This window comes from Dermacentor variabilis, chromosome 3 (genome assembly GCF_050947875.1).
Source record: "Dermacentor variabilis isolate Ectoservices chromosome 3, ASM5094787v1, whole genome shotgun sequence".
Classification (NCBI taxonomy): domain Eukaryota; kingdom Metazoa; phylum Arthropoda; class Arachnida; order Ixodida; family Ixodidae; genus Dermacentor; species Dermacentor variabilis.
Genome location: NC_134570.1, coordinates 188715320 through 188728852, shown reverse-complemented (window position 1 = coordinate 188728852; position 13533 = coordinate 188715320). Strand labels below are relative to the sequence as shown.

Here is a 13533-nt window from a genome sequence, read left to right as displayed (position 1 = left end):
GCACTTGAATTCCGCTCAATCTGGTGGACTCGTCATACCGTCCTTCATTTTCATGCAGCTGTGGCGCGGATTTAATAAAAACAGCACAGCAATGGTAACTCTCGTGTTGAGGCACAAGACCTTCGCGGTCAAGTGAATGTCTCGTTGCCGCGAGCGAACGCTTGGCACTGCGAAGTTCGTGCGGTGCGCCTAGCAGGGCATGTCGCTGGAATGTGAACAGAAAAACATGGATAGGAAACAAATCCTCACGGTCGACAGTTCCATCGGACACATGTGGCTTCCCATGAAGCTGCGTGAAACGAGATCAAAGCGACGCCAGCTGCAGCGGCAATGAACACCTCGCACTCCTCCGCTGCCTCCCAGTCTGGTCCCCAGCGCTTTAACGATTTCCTTCCATGTGCGCAATAAGCCGTTACAGTCATGACGACCGAAAAACGGTAAGCAATGACGTCTCTTTTTAACGTGTAAGCTTTCCTTATAATTTTAACTTGGCGCCCTATAACGTAAAACTACTGAAATATATTTTGATTGCAATCTCCTGGCGTCAAATTTACGTAAGCGCCGACGCAAGCATCCGGCGGTGACCCGCACCGTTGCCTGAACAGCCCAATCAAACGCTCCCCTTGTTTATAGGACGTCACATTTATTTGCTTTAAAACTAATAATACTGCCTACATTGAGCGGTTTTTCTTATCTAATTCACTGACGAGAGGTGAGGAGCACGCTCAAGTGGAGAAGGTTTCGATGGGGCCGAGCCAGCTCACTGAAAATAGATAACCGGATGAAAATGGAAGTGCCGGCTTCTGCGACTGGTGCATTTTCCATTACTTAGCTTGCAGTGGCTTGTCTAAATTGCGCCGGTGGGAATCGGACGGACAGTGAGAAATGCCACTAAAATGGTATCATCAGCAAACAAGAGTTGGGCACAGCGATGTCGTATACGTGCCGAAAGGGCTCGATAACGTTCTACTGCCGCGCTTAGACGTATATTATACAAAAATAAGCCCATGCTTACCGGCAGGCGCGAGTAGCCAGTGCCTGAGCGATCGGCGGCAGCCATGTCCTATTCTTTCCGAAATGGGGCAGTCTCTGGCTATACAGAAAAAAAAATCGTTTTGTTGGACATATTAATGCAGTTTTAACGCGCACACGTCCCTTTGATGCAATGCGTTCTCGCGGTTTTGTTACGTCTCGCGACAGACAGGTGGAGTGGGTGCCGCCTGAAACCTTTTGACCAATAACGGAGGCTTAATGGCGAACCGGCGTCCAATCATCATTAATTATTTTTTTCTTTTATTTGGTTGAATCATGGATAATCGGTGTGTACATGTCATGTCCTATTGGGAGGTAGCGCGGTTTTCGTGACGTCGCATGACAGACAGGCGAAGGGGGAGTTGTCTAAAAAAAGGTTTTTGTCCAATAGCGGATGGCTGATTGCAGAATTCGAATAGAAAAGTTTGTAATAACTTTCCGTTATAGCGCCCCTGCTCTGTATTTATTGTCCTGTTCACCGTACCCCCATGTGAACTTGCACATATGCCACGCGATAAGCGAGTTTGCAAGCTAGAAACATAGAATTTCCCCTTTTTGAAGTACCACGAATTCAAAGGTCCAGTTCATTCTCGCTCTCAGATTTCAGAAACTACGAATGCGGGAATCTACCGGTTTGTCTGGCTTCAGAAACATCAAAACTCTAAATATATTCAGTAGTAAGTAAGAACCTACTCTTTCCCTATGTATACGTACCTTCCTAAAACACGCCCTTTAAAAGTAGGTGTAGCCTGTTTTTCGATAGCCTCCTTTGGTACACAGGTGTGCGGTCCAAATTTATTAGTGTACTAGCGCTCGAGTTAAACTTCCTTAGTCGCCGAAATGCACCCTACAGAGATTCAGCCTGTGAACTTTCATAGCTCGTGAAACCGATTATAATAAATATACGTAAAGATTCATCAACGTCAAGGGAATATCACGTGACTCAGTTTCTCCCTATGCACCCTAAGACTCTGAAAGCACAGTGAGCTTGAAAACGGAGCTAATGTTTGAATAAAATGTTAAAGACAAGCTAGGGTGTCGTATCCAAATACTAAGAAAGTCGAATTTCAGTACGTGACGATGGAAGTAAAATATAGCTACTTTTCAAACAGTAACTTGAAACACGCCCAGTCACTCTCGTTTTGTCAGCACTGTGGCCATTGCAACATAGCAGTCTTAAAATGAAATAGAATGTCAAAACGAGTTCAGGAACAGGTAGCCCAAGCAATGAAAGAGCTAGCTTGAAAAGTGTGCAACAAGAATACTTGGCAACATTACAACAAACTGCACAAGAATAGGAAACACAGGACACAACAAAAATAGGCGCAGCATAAGAATGGTAATATCTATAAACTAGCTGCACCTTTCACGTTTGCACATTGTGGGGTTTCCTTTGAAGTGTGTGTTGACAGTTGCTTCGTGCCTTCTTTTAAATGGAAAGTTATGAACTCCTGTTACGCAAGGAGCTTGCCAGTGAAAGCTACACTTAAGACCACCAAAGAATTCCTGGAGACCCATCGCATGAGGATTGTCGACGTTAAAGGGGTCCAGAACCACTCTTCGGGCTTGGCAAAAGAACACAGTCTACGGATAGCGAATGCTGCTGTAAACATCTAAGCGAAATTTTGCAGTCGTGAGTGGCGCGTGGAGCTCGCGAGCGCTGCACGAAGTCACCTTTTTCTCAAACGTGGTCTTTTCACACAAAGCCTTCTCCTCACCCGTTTCGAAGTTCCCGGCAGCGTCCATATTCCATCATTTAGCACATTCCCATGGACAACTGTTGTCCAGTAGGTGGCACCATTCTAGAAGGGCGTTTGGGTCTGTGCGCTTCTTGCTACTGTTGCTGTGTATACTTATTGAAGCAAGCAAATAAATATTCTGAAGCAAGCAAAAGTGCACGTTTCAACTTTCGATAACAATTAAGTACCTCCAAAAGAAGCCGACTATAGTCTGCTCATGGTTGCCCACGGCCGCCCGCGTAGGAAGGAAACTTTGCCCACACTGCTTGCGGTGAAGAAACCTTTAGATGTCGCTAATTTTGATTAGCGTTCAACAAAGCACTAGCCTCAAACCAGGTGGAACTTCAGGTCAGACCATGCGTACACTTTCCAGCGTGCGCTCACTGTGCTGGCCTCGCCTGGCTAGACGCCTTGGGAGACATTGATTCGTATTGAGCTATTGACATCGCTTCAAATAGCGCAATCTGTAGGTGACTACTACCCGTCAGCCAAGCTGGTGCAGGACAAAGTCGGTTCGAACCACGTAGCACAGCCAGGCTGAAGTACGCGAGCGAGAGCGCCCACATAAGCCCAGGTATGCATGAACATCGCAAACGCTGCGCATAACCGCTACAGTTGTTTACAACTGCAGTATAGCAAGCTACATCTGCTATATAGCATAGACACTGCAGACGCCGCGGGGTGCCAAGGTGAACCCGCTCACTAATCTCCCTGCAGCACGGTGTGGACAATCAAATTTGCCGTCCTAGGTGCCGAAATTGGTAATAGTTGTGTCTACGTGAACATCCAATATAAGATTTGAACGGCGCGCCACGGTGAAGTTCAGCGGGAGAAACGCTGCCGTCATGCCCCGCTGCGCTTTCACCTGCGAAGGCTTTGAAGAAGGAAAGAGAGCTCCGCGACGAGATGAGAGGCTATCTCTGACTGACAATGACTCCGCTCCTGTTGAATGTTTCGAGGTACTTTTCCCTGCTCAGCATTTCTAAAATAAACTTTCTCAACAGCATTCCTATCTAATAATAATAGCCTGAATTCTATCTTAAATGCATTATCGACTTCTATCAGAAGTGTTTCATGGCCCCTTTAATGCAATTAGCAATCGAGCAGTGTAGCAACACTCCGTACTGCTGAAGAAAGCTTTTCTTTAAAGATCAGTAGTGGTCATTCTGAGAGTTCTGTTGCTTCGGCTACATTGCACATCTGCCCTCTTCGAGATCAGCCCACTTTGCTATGACAATGGCACTCCGGCGTCCACCATGACCATGTCGGCATCACGACGACTGTGTGAAGACGACGCAGGGACGACGATGGAATGACGTCGACAAAACGGCGGGGTCATTATGACGACGATGGCATGACGATGATAAGAAGACATAGTGACGACGACGACATGCCAACATTGGTGTGGGGACGACTGTATGACGACGGTGGTGTGACGACGACGGTACGACAGGCATCGGATGGCAAAGTTGGAATGACGACGATGGAAAGACCGTGATGGTTTAACGCGATGGCATTTATTATTTATTACAAATGCCGTAAGTGTCCAACAAAAAGAAACGATCCCTTTATTGTACAATGTTAGTTCAACATTTGATAAATTGGTCATGACCTTGAATTGATACTGTCGGTGCGGGAAGGTGGTTTCACTATTTCGCGGTATGCCGTACTGCAAGAACGACTGCGAAATGTATTAGTTCTGCTTAGCGGAATGTCAACATTGAGAAAATGCTCAAGTAGATGCCAAGCGTGATCACGAAAAGAGGTTAGTTAATCGCGCTGGCCGTTGTGATAATATATCTTATGAAACATTTCTAATCGATACATCTTACGGCGCGACGAGAGGGGGGGTAAGCTTAGCCTCGATTTCAAGACAGGTATCCTAGCATGGTGGTGTATTTAGACAATATTAAACGAACAGAGCTATTGTGCACAGTTTTAAGTAATTCATTAAGATCTGAACAAGTTGTATACCAGAATGATGTAGCATATTCCAGTTTGGAGCAATTTAGTGTTTCGTGGAATAAACGCTTAATTGATGAGGTCGATTTTGAAAAGTTTGGCCGAATGTAGCTCAACAGGCTGTTAGATATATAAGCGTGTGGTATGTGGGTGGCCCAACTTATATCAACGGTTACGTGTATACTGAGATACTTCTACTATGACACAGTAGACGCGGTCTTTGACATAGTCGGATTACTTTGGGTTTGCGTTTTGTAGTATGTAATTCCATAAGCGAAGTGTTGCTAGAGCGAGTAATAACACTGAGATAAAATTCGAGTGTTGTTACATCGATATAACAAGATATTTTTCTGAAGACTACTCATTAATTAGCGAATTGTTGAACATCTAAAGTAACGCATGCAGGCAAGTCATTATTATATAATATTAAAAGAAGAATTCGAAGTACCAGCCCTAAGGTGAGTCTCAGTGCACGGTAGAAGGCTGAGCACCAGTGTTCTTAGTTGAAACGAAGTGCGAGCGATTAATGACAAAGCATTCAATCCATTTTAGTTTGTACTGTAACAATTCATGACCCACCCTGTCGAGTGCCTTTTAAAAGCGAAAAAAATATATACAATCCCCAAATAAAGAGTTACTAAGAATCACAACTAAATTCTGCATGGAATGTACTACAGATTTGCATGTTAGTTGTATTTCGAAAGATTACATTTTGCGAGAATTGTGTTGTGATGCAGAAAAAAAGGAGTTAGATTCAAAAAAGTTCACTGGATATGAAAACAAGATGTGCTCCAGCCGTCTACATAGAGAACTGTGAGCGTTATTGGCGGGTAATTAGGCGCGGCGTGTTTGTTATTTCATTTCTGCGGTAGACTCACCTTCCCAATTACTTGCCATGGAGGGTGGAGGCTTCAGCAAGTGACTTTAATGAGATTTTTATTAAGATTACATGCTTGCGTTTAATGCAAGCGCATTACGTCTTCCGACGCATATATAATAAAGACCACCATGCATTAGCTCATTGTGAACAAGGCGCCCGTATTGGGTGCCGAAACGTCAATCCGTGTTTTGAATTTTTTCAGTTGGCGAGTGTACGTTTATTCAGCCATGTTTTTTCCTTGCCAGACGAATTTTCGTCAAACCGTAGACTTGAACATTAGCCACACTATCATTAGTCATAAAGAGTCGGTAAATAAAAGCGTTTAGAGGTGGCATACTTAAGTTAGTAAATACGCAAAAATTATGGGCGAAAACTTTATTAAGAACTGATGGACTGATTGCTGCGGATAATGACAACGACTGTGTGACGACAACGCAATGGCGACAGTGGTCTGTCAACGGCAACATCATCACAGAAGAATTTGCGACAGCATGATTGTAATTCAATGAAGCAGAAGGCACGGCGTCGATAAAATGGAGAAAGCGGTATGACATCAATAGGATGACCTTTAGGGAATGACGAAAATGGTACGATGAAGCGTGACAATTACGCCATGGCGACCATCGTATGACGATGGCTGCATGACGACGACCACCTGACGAGAGTCAGATGAAGCTGGAATGACGACGACGCAACCACAACAACGGCATCACGACAACGCGCACGTACCTAGTGGCCCAAGACGGTAGACAACTTGAGTCGCTTGGCTGGGGTACAAGGCTAGGTATACATGTGATAGACTCAAAGCTCCTTATTAACGATAAAACTGCTTATCGCGATAAATGCCCAAGCAATTTTTTCGAAGCAGCATTTGCAGAAAAGGATAATCATGAATGTATTTATTAGAGTCTGGAAATATTCGCCACAGGTAGAGCTTCTCCACAATGCTCAATTGTTGCATGGCATATCGTAGGCGAAATGAATCATCTCAGCTCAGTCAGCTTCGAAAGACGGGGCAGCCACTTGCAATTAGAGAAAGCAACGAAAATTTGATGTATTGAAACGTTCACAGGCGCTTCACAGAAAAGTCTACCTGTGTCATTTTGAACATCATAAAAATGCCATCTTTCTTACAGTTTCTTACATACGATATTGCGACGGACAGTATGAACATGCAGCTAATAAACAGGTTGTTCAACCGAAAGTGCTCGAAATATACGTGATGGTTCATAGACGAAAACATATAATCTGCGTTACCATAATTCGCCGACACGGATATCCCAGGTGAAAAATAATTCCACGGAATGATAACAAAAACGTTTTATGACGTGTAGTTCAGTAACCATAAATTCAATAAAGTGGAATGCGTATGTCATGTGTGTATTCGTTTTTTCAATACAGTTTGGATATAGTTTGGATACAGTTTGGAATATAGGATGTCTGATTTTCCTTTTATTCAGTTGCTTGCAATATATCATGCATCGCCTCTAAGAACTAGGCGTTGCTTTACGTTGTAAAATGTTATAACGAATATGTATGAACCAACGCTTACTATTGAGGATGTCATTTTCATCACTCTCATCAGCATTTTCCGCCCCAATGCTATAGCAAGGCGTTGTTGAGAATAATTCATCTGGCATATTGCGTGGAATCACAGCGAAGAACGACAAGCACATATTACACATTCAGAAGGTAATCATGTAGAACTGACTGAGACGAAAACAATATACAACTTCATGGAAGAACATCTTGTAAACTATAACCAACACGCTTTCTCTTACAATGATATTGGCCTCGAGCTCCACCGCTGGAAAATCTGGCGCCACCGTCGGCGTGACGTGCTAGGAGGGATTACGCGGACATAGCGGCCGCGTCGGCTGCTTCGGGAGCGCCGAAGCGAGCTGAAAACGAGTTTGAATTCCCTTGTATGCTGCGGTCTTCATTTAGTGGCGAAATTTTCCCCCTTCGAGTGTCTCCTTTACAACGCTTGGACGCACTAGAATAGGTAACGGCTGCCTTTGAAGGCGCGCAACATGGTAGGCTACTGCTCGGTGCCGCAGGGCCGGACGCACGTAACGGAGGCCGGTGTCAGCCTTATTCGCACGTAGCCGCAGGACAAGAAGCTGCGTGAAGCTTGGCTCACGAAACATAAAACCGGCAAAGAGTCATTGGCTACATCTCGGGTATGCAGCAAGCACAGACGCGAGGAAGATTTCTGCTACGGCGCCCGGTCTGCGATGTTCTGAAGACGCGCACTGAGACGCTCGCCCGAGTCTGCTGCACGACTATAATGTCATGACGGTTTGGTCTATCAACTTGTCGACGTTACTGATACTGGCAAGTTCGGTGGAGTGGAAAGGCAGCGGTAAGAAGCACATTTAAAAAAAAAGCATGACATATGGTCATGTTTGTGTTATGAATTAATACACTGGATTACAAATAAGAAGCAGCGGTAAATCGCACGCTGAGAACACCGATAAAGATACAGTGCGGCGCAACTCGAGAAATAATATTGAAACGCCCAATAATTTAGAAGAAAAAAAAAGACTGAATCGTCGCGACGGCACATCACAGTCCCCGTAGGCGTCGAAGTCTCTACAATGAAATTATTTTTTAACAGCTCGGATAGCGCCGACGCAACAATGGTTGCTTGTATACTGTCAAATGCTCACATTCTGCGGCCTAAAGCTCATGGCACGGTGCGAAAACGCGCACGCGGCGAAACCGAAACAGTGCGCGGACAAGCATGCAGACGCGCAGTCGGTCGCTGTGAATCTGTGCGATCGCTGCATTGAGGCTTCATCCTATTACGCTCCATTTAGTTATACAAATACTATAAGAGCATATTTCACATAGTTTGCTCTCAGCGTTTACCTACCTTTCACGCAAGAAGCCGGTTCGGGAGACTCCATCGCGGCGACCGCGCGCAGTGGCGTTCACTGTACGTATTCGGTAAAGAGATAGCGTCTGTAAACGATTGTGTGCTTTCAGTTTCCCCAAGATTATTATTTAGACAGTAAACAACTGTTCTCGTTTCGAAAGTACTTACAGAAATGTCCGGGAGAGCTCGCGTGTGGTGTTTTCAGTGAGCGCTGACAGCAAAACCTATGAGGAGCGCGCCGCGCGATCCCTCATACTACGCCAGCGAAGCGCTTCCGATAGATGGCGACTCCGTAACTCCTCGCCGCCAATACAGAGAAGTGTCGGATAAACTAAAAGCACATATCCACTACTTTATAACGAAAAATTTTTCAGAGCACTACTGAGACGCTATCGCCCGACGTGTGCACGGAACCAAAGGAACGAGTGCATGGAGGTGTTGCCGTGTTTGGCGCCTTTCAGAATTTGAACTACCTGCCGGGCTACCCGGCCTTTCTGGTATGCCCTGATGGCGGCTTTCGAATCGCTATACACCCTGTCTCTCCGACCGTCTTGCATGGCGAGTGCAATGGCCACTTGCTCGGCCACCTCTGGGTTCGTCGTCCGGACGGAAGCACAGTTGATAACTTTGCCCAGCGTGTCAACGACGGAAACCTTGCCTTGCCTTGCCGTCTCGGTATGCAGCTGCGTCCACGAAGCTTGCTGCGATTTTGTCCCTGTTTACTTGCTTTAGCATATTCAATGCTCTTGCCTTGCGACGACCTGCGTTGTGAACGGGATGAACGTTGCGGGGCAAAGGGGCGACCACGATCTTCTCCCCTATTTCCCTGGGGATTAGGGTGTCTTCAGCCAAGTTCTTGGTTGGTGCGAGTCCGATCTCCTCGAGGATACGCCTGCCGGCCGGCGTGGTGGACAGCGGAGTTAGCTGGGCCCGTTCCTGAGCCTCGGCTATCTCCTCCATGGTGTTGTGTATGCCGAGCCGAAGGAGGTCCTCTGTATGCGTTCTGACGGGCAGCCCGAGGGCTCTCTTGAAGAATTTTCTAATGAAGGCATTAAGCTTTTCCCGCTCGGCTCTGAGCCAGTTGTGCATGGCCACCGTGTAGGTGAAGTGACACAGCACAAAGGCGTTGATGAGCCGAAGCAGGTTGTCCTTGAGGCCACGATGTCTGTTCGTGACCCTTCGGACAAGGCGAAAAGCATTGTCGGTTTTCGCAATTATCTTGCGTAACGCAGTGCCGTTGCCGCCGCGTGATTCTATAAACATACCCAGGACTCCGATGGTGTCGACCCTGGGTATCGGGTCACCGCTCCGAGTGAAAAGGTGAATGTCACTTTCCGAGACCGGTTTCCATCCCTTGGGTCTGCGGCCTTTTTCTTTTCTATAAAGGAGAAGCTCAGATTTGGTCGGGGAGCATCTGAGTCCGGTGGGTAGCAGGTACTGCTCCGTGACGTCTACCGCCTGTTGCAAGGCGCTTTCCACTTGCCCTTCGCTACCGCCGGTGCACCAGATGGTGATGTCGCCTGCGTAGATGGTGTGTTTGATACCTTCAACTTCGGCCAGATTCCTCGGGAGGCCGATCATGCAGATGTTGAAGAGAGCAGGAGAAATGACCGAGCCTTGCGGCGTGCCCCGTGGGCCCAGGAGCACCTCGTCGGAGACAAAGTCGCCGATCCGCAGCTTCGCTTTCCTCCCCGTCAAGAACGAACGGACGTAGTTATATAGTCTGGGGCCCAGCACGAGGTCTGCCACGGAGGCCAGAATGTATTCGTGGAGAACGTTGTCAAACGCTTTCTCGAGGTCGAGTCCGAGCAGGGCCCTGGTGTCTCTGGTACTGCCGTCGATGATTTGGTGTTTGATCATCTTCATGGCGTCCTGCGACGAGAGGCCGGCACGAAAGCCAATCATGTTGTGAGTATAGATGTTGTTCTCTTCGAGATATCTGTTTAGTCTGTTGAGGACGACATGGTCCGCCACTTTCCCAACGCAGGAGGTGAGAGAGATCGGTCGGAGGTTGTCCACGTTCGGAGCCTTGCCGGGTTTGGGGATCAGGACGACGTTGGCGGTCTTCCATTGCTCTGGGACGCTGCCGTTTTTCCACGTCTCGTTGATCTTCTCGGTGAGGTATGCGATCGAACCGTCGTTAAAGTTCCGCAGCATCTTGTTGGTGATTCTGTCGGCACCTGGCGCACACTTCCCCTTGAGCGCGAAAATGGCTTGCCTAATTTCCCCCACGGTAAAGTCTTCGTCCGAATCCGGACGGCTTGGGCCGAGGTAGTTGGGAAACCGGTCTTCCTCGTTTCCACGCTTTAAGGGAAGGTATTTCTCCATGAGCGTGGCAACCAGCTCGTCCCCGGAACAGGATGTGGTAGCTTCGTGAAGGGCTCTGGCGAGCGTGTGTCTCTGACTGGATCTGGTGCTGCCCTCGTCGAGGAGATGTTTAAGCATGCCCCAGGACTTGCCGTTACGCATCTGCCCGTCGATCGAGTCACAGACCTCGTCCCATTGCTGCTTGCCGAGGGTCCGACAGTGATCTTCGATGGCCTTGTTAAGCTCGGAGATCTTTTTCCTCAATCTTCGGTTAAACCTTTGTCCCTTCCATCTTAGAAGCAGCGCCTGCTTGGCCTCGATCAGATGGGCCAGCCTACTGTCCATCTTTTCTACCTCCAGGTCGCTGAGGATCTTCTTAGTGGATGACTCGACGTCACTCTTGATTCGCTCGCACCAATCTTGCAGGTCTTTGGGGACGGGTGCGCTGTCGTTGCCGCGGAGCTTGCGAAAAAGGTCCCAGTCCGTGACAGTGAATTCTCTGGATTTACTTCGGGTGACTTCGAAGCGGGTCTCGAGCACATAATGGTCGCTACCAAAATTTAATGCGGTGTTGCTGCACTCGGCTCCCTCGACGTTCTTCACGAACGCCAGATCGGGGGTGTTGTCCCGGCTCACCGAGTTGCCGATTCGGGTGGGGAACGCCTTGTCCGTGATGAGCGTGAGGTCCATTTCGTTGGCGTTCTGCCACAGACCCCGGCCCTTGTTCGTGTCGTAGACGTACCCCCACACGCCGTACGGTGCGTTCAAATCTCCGACGACGACCAAGGGATGGGTGCCGGCAAGGTCGACGGACTTCTTGAGTGCCGATTGATATAGCGTCGCCATTTTGGCCTCCGTGAGCTTCCCTGTAAATAAATTGTAAACAGTATTCGGCTTCAGCTTCACGTAACATTAATTTTGGTGGAGGTGGACGTTCCCCGTACCCGTCATGGAGCTTAGCAGCGGTCGCAGCGGCGACAATGCAACTTCGGCTCCTGCTGGCGGCACTTCATGTACGCAAGCGTCTCCGCCTGCAGCCCCGACCTACGTCGCCGTTTCCCCACCTCGGGATCCTGGTGTTTTCAACGGAGTCGGCAGTCCTGATGCTGACGACTGGCTCCGCTTATACGAACGTGTCAGCACCAGTCACAGGTGGGATCCGACTATCATGCTTGCCAACGTACTTTTCTACCTCGACGGAGCTCCATTGGTGTGGTTCCAGACTCATGAAGAGGAGATCTCGAGCTATGATCTCTTCAAAGACAAGCTACGCGACCTTTTGGCAATCCGTTTGGTCGACAAGTCAATGCCAACAAAGCCCTTGCCACACGTGTACAGACGTCAACCGAGTCCTACGTGTCGTACATTCTCGACGCCTCGGTCCTTTGTGCCAAGGCTGACCCGAACATGACTGAGGACGATAAGGTTAATCACTTCCTCAAAGGCATTGCTGACGACGCCTTCAATTTACTGGTGTTTACGAGCGTCACCAGCATCAATACCATCCTCAAGGAGTGCCGCCGTCTCGAGCATGCTAAACGCCGCCGGGTATCCCAGCACATCACGCGACTTCCCAACACAGCTGCTACGTCATCCTGTGATGACCTCTTCCACCAGCCGTCGTGATGTGACAACTTCACCCGCATCGTTCGTCGTGAGGTCGAAGCGGCACAACCGGCGGCCCCTTCATTCCCGTTACCTGATCATTCTCCGGTGACAATCTCCTTGATCCAGGCCGTCGTCCGTCAAGAGTTGTCCAACGTCGGCCTGCAATCCATTCGGTCCGTACGCTCCGAACCTTTGTCTCCACGCACGTCCCCACGGCGCTCTTCTTACTCCTCTTATGGACAGCGCAACCCCTCCGAATGGCGAACCGTGGACGACAAGCCGATCTCTTTTAACTGCCGACGCATTGGACTTGTCGCTCGACACTGTCGCAGCCGCTGGACTTCTCCGACGCGCTATTATCCTGATTACCCTCCTGGCCCCTCTAGCGCAGCCTTTTCCTTCGCCCCTTCTATGCCCGCTCCATCATATGACGCTGCGACACCTTTGACACGACCCCGCTACTCCCGCTCGCCTTCTCCCTCTCGTCGTCAATCTCGTTAGCCCCTGTCACGCCGTGCTCCTTCTCCGACCTACTGGCCGCACCTCCGACCAGAAAACTAGACAGTGCAGCTTCTGGAGGTGAAGCTGCATTGACGACATTGGCACGAAATCCTCGCTTCACCTTACCCACGAACAAGAATGTTTTGGATGTTCTCCTCGACAAAGTTCCTGTGTGCGCGTTGATTGACACCGGGGCGCATGTGCCCATTATGAGTGCTGCCCTTCGCCGGCCGCTCAAGAAAGTTCTGACGCCTGCCCCGAACCGAGTTGTACAAGTCGCCGATGGAGGGACTGTCGCTATTGTTGGCACGTGTTCTGCCCGACTCACCATTGCTGAAAGACACACCGTCGTTCTCTTCACCGTCATCGAGCATTGCCCTCAAGAATTCATTCTCGGCCTGAATTTCCTTGCCAATCATTCTGCCCTCATTGACTGTTCGGGCGGCTCACTTCGCCTTGACTTGCCTCTTCTTGCCGACCCTGTAGACCCGCCTCCAAGCCATCTGAGCTGCATGGATTTTATTCGCCCACCGCCTCAATCTGTGATACACGTCGACTTTTTGTCCTCACCAGCTGTACCTGACGGCAATTACGTGGTCGCACCAATTCCTGCAGTTATGCTT

The 13533-nt window shown here is 48.7% G+C and overlaps 1 protein-coding gene across 1 annotated transcript in view; it reads left to right on the top strand.

Annotated features, from left to right (window-relative positions):
• The first annotated feature begins 352 nt into the window (after positions 1-352).
• Positions 353-13533, top strand: part of LOC142576569 (monocarboxylate transporter 3-like) — a 129063-nt gene continuing 115882 nt past the window's right edge. The window contains exon 1 of the mRNA XM_075686745.1: positions 353-437. Coding sequence (XP_075542860.1) covers positions 421-437 — 17 coding nt within the window. The 5' untranslated portion in view covers positions 353-420. The remainder of the gene's footprint in view (positions 438-13533) is intronic.